The sequence below is a fragment of the Osmia bicornis genome, chromosome 12 (assembly GCF_907164935.1).
Source record: "Osmia bicornis bicornis chromosome 12, iOsmBic2.1, whole genome shotgun sequence".
Classification (NCBI taxonomy): domain Eukaryota; kingdom Metazoa; phylum Arthropoda; class Insecta; order Hymenoptera; family Megachilidae; genus Osmia; species Osmia bicornis.
Window position 1 is genome coordinate 23,095 of NC_060227.1, and position 7,034 is coordinate 30,128.

A 7,034-nucleotide genomic window follows, 5' to 3' on the forward strand; every position below is an offset into this window, starting at 1 on the left:
AAATCCAGACGCAAGATGACTAGAATAGAATTAATAAGAGTATCATTTGAAAATTATGAAAAATTATCAAGAGCTGCTTTTGCGGCATTGAAAGATACCATTTTCTTCAAAAGTGCTGAAAGCTAATTTTACTTGATAGTCGATAACGTGTATGTAACTATTCGAAATAAATTATACAAATGTCGATGTCGTTATTAAAAATATGTTATCGGTGTAAAAAATAAGTATTTATGTATCTTACGAGGTTTAACAAGATGAAAAATTGCTTAAATTGCTAAAATATTTGTTACATTTTTTTCGCTTATCGTCAGATACAGACGCTTACAGCATCAATAATTTTAAAGCCGAGTAATAATTTTATTTCTTTTATAAATGGCGAAATTACTACTGGCGCGATGGCGCGATGGGGCAAAGGCTACGAATGAATTATAGGTACCTAATACTGTAATAAAATTTTACACCTGAAATCTACACTATCTACAGGGATATCTACACTAACAGGATCAATGATAACGAATTATTATTTTACTTTTAAACACGTGTATTTTTGTAGATTTGGCACATTTTCATTTAACAGGTTAGATATCGGGGTCGCACTGGACGGACGCATCCTATCATTATTTACAGAATCATTACCTTTACAGAATATGGGAAAAAATTTAACAACTTTTCTTCTGATCTTTATATCAGATTTTAATCTTAAATTAATTTAATTTAATTTATATCTTAATTTTCAAAGAAAAAATTCGTATTGGACAAAATAAGTGGAATCCAATACGCAATACGCAATACGCAATATGCAACGGTATTGCGTTTGTGATTTCAACAAATTCTTTAATAATTCTTATCAATTAATTAATTAATTTCTAGTTTTAAAGGAACCATCACCTAGAATATGTGCATTATACATACTTCCAGGTTTATTCATTGCACGCGGATAACGATTCTTTCCCATCTTTTAATAATCTGTAGTTATTTATATGTGAATTTCTATTTTTTCTTTCGGATTAACATGCCATTTACAATTAAATTTACATCGCTATGTACAAAACGCTAGTTGCATTGTTAAAAAAAAAAAAAAAATATCTTCACAAGGTTGTTTCTCTTTTTACGTATTAAGTTATACAAAAATGTGCAATCCTAAAACAAAAAATTAATCACGTTAATTATTACAAATCAGTTTCTCGTGTTCGATAATAAAAAAAAGAAAAAAAAGAAAAAAAAGAAAAAAAAGAAAAAAAAATAGAAAAATAAAAAAATAATTAACGTTTATATGTATACATTAAATTCATTTAATTCTCCTGCTGGAAGTACTGATTGATCGTAAAAATAATATCGCCGGTACTTCAGCCATTATCGACAATGCGAAAGCACAAACGAAAGTTATTATCGATATTCCGAGGGCTATAACACCCTGAAATAAAACCAAGTGATTATTTTTACAGGCAACGACGTGACTATCTATGAGATCCGAATACCATTAGAAACTTACAGTGGTTAAGAAATCAATGTTGTATGAATAATTGCTAAACATACTAATCGACAGTATTAAAAATGGATTTATTAGATAAGCGCAGTACGTTACTCTACTGAAGGGAATCCAATACCTTAACGACAAAAATTTACCTACGATACCTGTAAGTAGAAACAGAAAAGCGTATTTATTTTCATAAAGAAAGCTGTAACGGATATGAAAAGAATCGTTTTACCGGCATTGTTCGTTACACAGGCGATCACGAGCCACCCTATTCCAACGCTCCAACCTAGTCTGCTAAACATCTGATAAAGCATTGATAAACCAAGCGAGATGTTTCCATCCACGACGGTAAACAGAATCGTGCAGTTACACGAAATACTGAAGCACCAGCAGGCAGCTAATGCTTTCTGAAATACAGATTAAAAAATATAGATTTTTTTTTTCTTCTTTTTTTTCTGACGCAGTAACGGCGTTAACAAATGAAAAGAATTAATTACTTTGGATAGATTCAATTGATAGTTGAATTTTCTAAGAAGCAGAGCCGTGCCCATCCCAACTATGTACGGTTGAATTCTCATCCATGGTCGTATATACATGTAAGTCATCGTGTCAAGTTGTGCGTCCAGCCTACGAAATGTACCGCGTTTTAAGATATTTCATAATTAATGATGGATAATAAATATTTCTGATACTCACGTAGGAATGTATCCAGTAGCGTATGTTACATATGCGCGCATGAACGTGGAGAAAAGTAACGTAGCCAGGCTTATACCGAGAGCAGCATAGTAGTAACTGTGAAAAATAGGATACATAAATAAATGAAATGAACAGAAAGGAAAAGATTGTAGATCGCCTTACCTAGTCGATAATATCAATACAAAAATGCCATAGATATAAAATTGCATATCATTGGAGAGGTACCAACTCCAGGAGAGGCACTGAAACAATTGTTGTTTCTTTTAGTTGTTTCTCTATGATAATACATATATGTATGTCAGTAAAATTACACATACTAAATCTTCCCATTCGAAGAAATTATTAATGTAGAGTATATTTCTCCACCAGTATTTCGAGCATAGTTGGGGCATCGGCTCGTTCAAGTACCACAACGTAAACTGTTCGTGCCAGGAGAAGTTAACAATCGCAAGCAATATCGTAGTCAGATATGCAGGTGTAAGCCTTTTCAATTTGATTTCATATAAATTTCATATAAATTAAGTATAATGATACATACTTGAAAGGATTTAAAATTTCACAAGACATACCTGATGTATCTTTTCACGATTGCGCTGATAAAATTCGTCGCATTTCTGCGCAACGATACGACTTTTTTCTCTTTTTTTACTTGCATCCTTAGATAGGCGAATGTCAGTAAAAAACCGCTAATGAAAAGAAAGGTATCGACAGATAAAGTGGCGTTTGACAAGATTTGATTCTCCACATTAATGCTCATCATATAGCCTTCCGCTTTGTTACCTTTTAAGTGTAAACATGAAACGTTTAGAAAATTGAAGGGGAAATAATTTATTTTGCTCAACCACTCATTTCTCTCACCTATAATATGCAACGTATAAAAAATCGTATGCGCCATAATAATCCATATCATTCCAAAAAACTTGAATCCATGAAATACTGCTATATCTTCTACACCATTATCTATTCTAAATATCTGTTTAATGTTCGAATAGGCTGAGAAACTTATAAGGATTTGCACGATCCGATTGTCTGGTTTTATTTCGGACGGTATATCATCCTCCTGATCGTGTTCCCGTTTCTCTTCCATATCGTTTTTCAATTCTGTTTTTCAAATTTATTTTATTATTGTCTGGTTTCGCTATTCCTAATTATCTCACTATTAGGTAATTTCTGATGGTGAAAATTTTGAAATTCCAAGGAGTAGAAGAATTTTTATAAACTAATCTAACTATAATAAATTAGAAATTATGTAATTTCTTTCATTTTCCAAAGTAAAATAGTATTATGAAAGCATTAATTCGAGATAAGATGAATCGATTATACACGTAAAATAAGTGAATGATAAAAATGTGAATTATTTGAAGCTTTACCAGAGGTATTGTTGTTCTCGTAAGCAACAGATTCTTTCTTCTTCCGTAAACATTTCTGGTATACAAGGCTATCGTATAACGTGCCGATTATCACTATACCAAATAATGCAGTCAAAATAAAGCTGCGAGCAGAAAATTGACCATCCCATCAGTAATTGATAAAAATTGAATAATTTCATTAATTATATTATACATAGATTATAGAATATTACTCGTTTACGGTTTACGTACAAGATTGTAATTATCTTTCCACTGAGAAGCCATTTATAGTCATTTTTCAGATTCGACACTCTGATCAACTTAAAGTCTGTCGAATAGAGTTGTCCAATTAAAAGAAGTCTATCGTCGAACACCTTGGTCAGCATTGTAGCCACTTCGTGTTCGCTACAAGACGCTGGTAGGCAAAGTCCCAACACTATCACCTCCTAAAAAAAAAGGTGTTAAATATTTGAATATGATACATGTTACAAAAAAAAAAAAAGAAAAGATCTAATTTTCTAAATTCTTCATTTTCCCTTGGTCGTTTCTAAAAAAGCAAGAAAAAACACATAAATGTTATGTAGAAAAGAAATTCAACATCCACGTGCTTACTTCCATGGGTACCGAGATGTGATACTGCACAGTGCCATTTTGACTGAGATGAGCGCTAAAGAAGTTGAGCTGAAACGGTGGAAACTCTTCAACGGGGTTACGATAAATGGAATTGTTCCGAATCCTCTTCTCTGACAAGGGCAACGGTCGTTTCTGGCTAAGGAACTCGCACTGCTGTCTACTTCCCATCCAATAATTGTTCCCCGAGACGAAACCAGAGGTTGGCTCTCCGCTAGCGTCTAACACTTGAACAAACAGAATGGATGCGATTTGATAATCGTGCATAGAGAGAGGTGAAACTCGCCGGAGCGCGCACAGCTGATTGAGAGAAAAAAAAAAGAAAAAACAAAAAAAAAGGAATCAATCTCGGCCAGTATTATTACGACCATAGCCGCTTTTCCGCGCACCAAAGAAACTAGTTTCTTGTGTAACGCAAAGAAAGTCGATGGCCTGGGGTGGCACGACGAAAAATCTCCACGCAATCAGGACACAATATATATGGTCTCTGCTCGCGTAATATCAACGCGATATGTAAGTACGTTCGTAGAATTCGTGTTGCACAAGGTTTTGTACTAAACCGACAGGACGCGAAGAACGAATTAATCCGATTCGACGCCAACGAGAACCGGGAAACAGGAAGGGATTACGAAACCATTTACGTTCTGTACTAACTTCTCAGACTCCACAGTACGCCACGATCCACCGAGTCACGAAATTCCTTTACTTCCGTTCGACATCTGGTTGAATTCAATTGATCGATGTTGGCGGTGATCGCATAGCCTGGTAACGCTTCCCTCAACGTCTCTGGATCTCGTACGTTCCCATGGATCGATGCGCATATACACGCCAACAGTATGATCCTCGTCAACGTGTATTTCATCGTGTTTAATTAATAATTTCTCGGTTAACTAACTATTTTGATTCACTACTGATGATTTTGGTATCACAACCGTTTATTTATAAATACGTTTGTTTTAGCTCCTAACTGAAAGTGAAAAGTAAATGCTGATAGGGTTGAAGGAGAGAGTGGTAAAAAAAGGAGAAGATATGTGGCCCGATCTCGGTGTGATAAACGTTGTATCGATGAAGGAACAGAAAATTTATTTGCATCAGCACCGCACCGAAGAGATACGACGACGACGACGACGACGACGACGACGACCGGGAAAGGACTGCCGTGCAGGAAAAGTAATCACAGAATCCAAATGGAAAGCAAGCCCCGTCGCGTCGTCCTCGTGGCCTGCGTCATCATCGTTGTTATCTTTCAAATGACACCGCGACACCCCACCACGTACGCGCGCTCCAACACGATTATTATTCCTACGGTTCTGCGATCGACTATTATTTCAAGAAGCTTTACAAGAAGCTGACAAGAACTGTATTAACCCTTTTGCTACCATCTGCTTTCTGTGAGAATTGCTGAAAATTTTCAACTTATTAATTAATTTAATCATTTTAATCCAGAACAACTAGTACATTGTGTCTTTTCGTTTGTGTCAAAAGAGTTGAAGAAAACAGTTGCAATAGTATATGAAATTCTATAAATCTTTTTGATTGCTTCAACAATATACCATAGAATAAAAGGACATCGCGTTGAGTAACGTTCATTCTCTCTTTTTTCTTCCCTGGTGCATCTTAAAGTACCTAGAACAAAAGTTGAAAACTTGGAATGACCATGTCACGAGATACGACCGATAAACCTTTAGACGAGTAGGAGTCAAGGTCTAAAATTTGACTGGTTTTCTAACGCCACGTGTCGTGTCGTCTCAAGTGTTGTGGAAGTAAACGATTACAAAATATGTAACCGTTCTTCTTTTCACTCTTCCTGAGCATCCTCAGCGTCCTCAGCATCCTCAGCGTCCTCAGCATCCTCAGCATCCTCAGCACTTTTGGAGCAGGCGGATTAATATAATATATCTAAAGTCTAATACAATAGTATACAGTGAAGGTACATTATTATCGATCATTTCTGCAAAAAAAAGAAGCTTAACTTACCTATTTGTCTTTGACATTCTTCGTTTTCTTGAAAAACTTTCACCTCTATTTAATAGAGTCTTTCGAGGCAACTTTACGTTCGCGTCCAATTAACATTCTTATTTTATTAGTGCGATTAGGTAATCGAATTTCGCCAACGTATAATATTTCGATATAATATCGACGATAATAAACGAGTGATCGCCGCTTGTTTGTCCAAATTTCTTCGTCCAAGATCAAGTTTTTATAATGGTCGAATTGCTTTGTTAGAAAAAGCTTGTCTCCTCCTTGCGGACCGGCTCTCTCGCGATTTACATTTCTTGGGCCTGGATGTTGAAATTAGTCATGCTTTTAAAAACTGACCAGCTACTCTGACGAACCTTCTAGCGCGCCTTCACGATCCTGTACAGTTGATATTCTCTTCCACGTTTCTTGTCTAATTGCTAAAGGAAACGAACTCGATAATCAAACGACTTCCTTCCAATTTCAGAAACAATATTTTCGTTTCAACTTTACTAAGTGAGAGTAGAGTTTATTGTCGCCAAGGCACCACTGGGCGCCAGTATATTTCCCTTTTACAAGAACGTACCTGATGAGAACGACAAGATGACTACTTACACGATGACTTTTGTGATGTCACAATAATCAGCATATCAGCTTAACCCCTCGTTATTCTTCATTCCAGTTCCGATGCCAGTCGAATGTGAATAATTTCAACGAAGGATTAAATATAGTAGAACAGGTGAAAATTATCGCGAGGAATGAAAAACGATCGATGGTGTCCTTGCGACAGGCAAAGGTTTCTTCGTAACTCATCATTATCATTGACGTTAATGGTACGCTGTTTTTATACCCGATATACTCGATAAACCCGATTTGTGTCGTCAAATTTATATAATTCCCACAGTGATTTTGCATGTTTCTAT

At 35.6% G+C, this 7,034-nt stretch overlaps 1 protein-coding gene across 2 annotated transcripts; it reads right to left on the bottom strand.

Annotated features, from left to right (window-relative positions):
- Positions 1–559: 559 nt before the first annotated feature.
- On the bottom strand, positions 560–5,676 carry LOC114877602 (nose resistant to fluoxetine protein 6-like). Of its 2 annotated transcripts, XM_029190387.2 has the most exons (15): positions 5,256–5,676; positions 4,807–5,119; positions 4,135–4,379; positions 3,775–3,968; positions 3,544–3,665; positions 3,032–3,274; positions 2,743–2,953; positions 2,491–2,656; positions 2,336–2,415; positions 2,174–2,269; positions 1,975–2,104; positions 1,710–1,884; positions 1,493–1,635; positions 1,282–1,414; positions 560–1,140 (listed from the first exon to the last, which is right to left on the bottom strand). In XM_029190387.2, exons 2-14 carry the CDS (start codon positions 5,012–5,014, stop codon positions 1,289–1,291), a joined length of 2,139 nt encoding a protein of 712 aa, XP_029046220.1. In that variant the 5' UTR covers positions 5,015–5,119; positions 5,256–5,676; the 3' UTR covers positions 560–1,140; positions 1,282–1,288. The 2 variants fall into 2 exon arrangements, with proteins under 2 accessions (XP_029046220.1, XP_029046219.1); XM_029190386.2 differs by having other exon boundaries at positions 4,807–5,676.
- Positions 5,677–7,034: the final 1,358 nt, after the last annotated feature.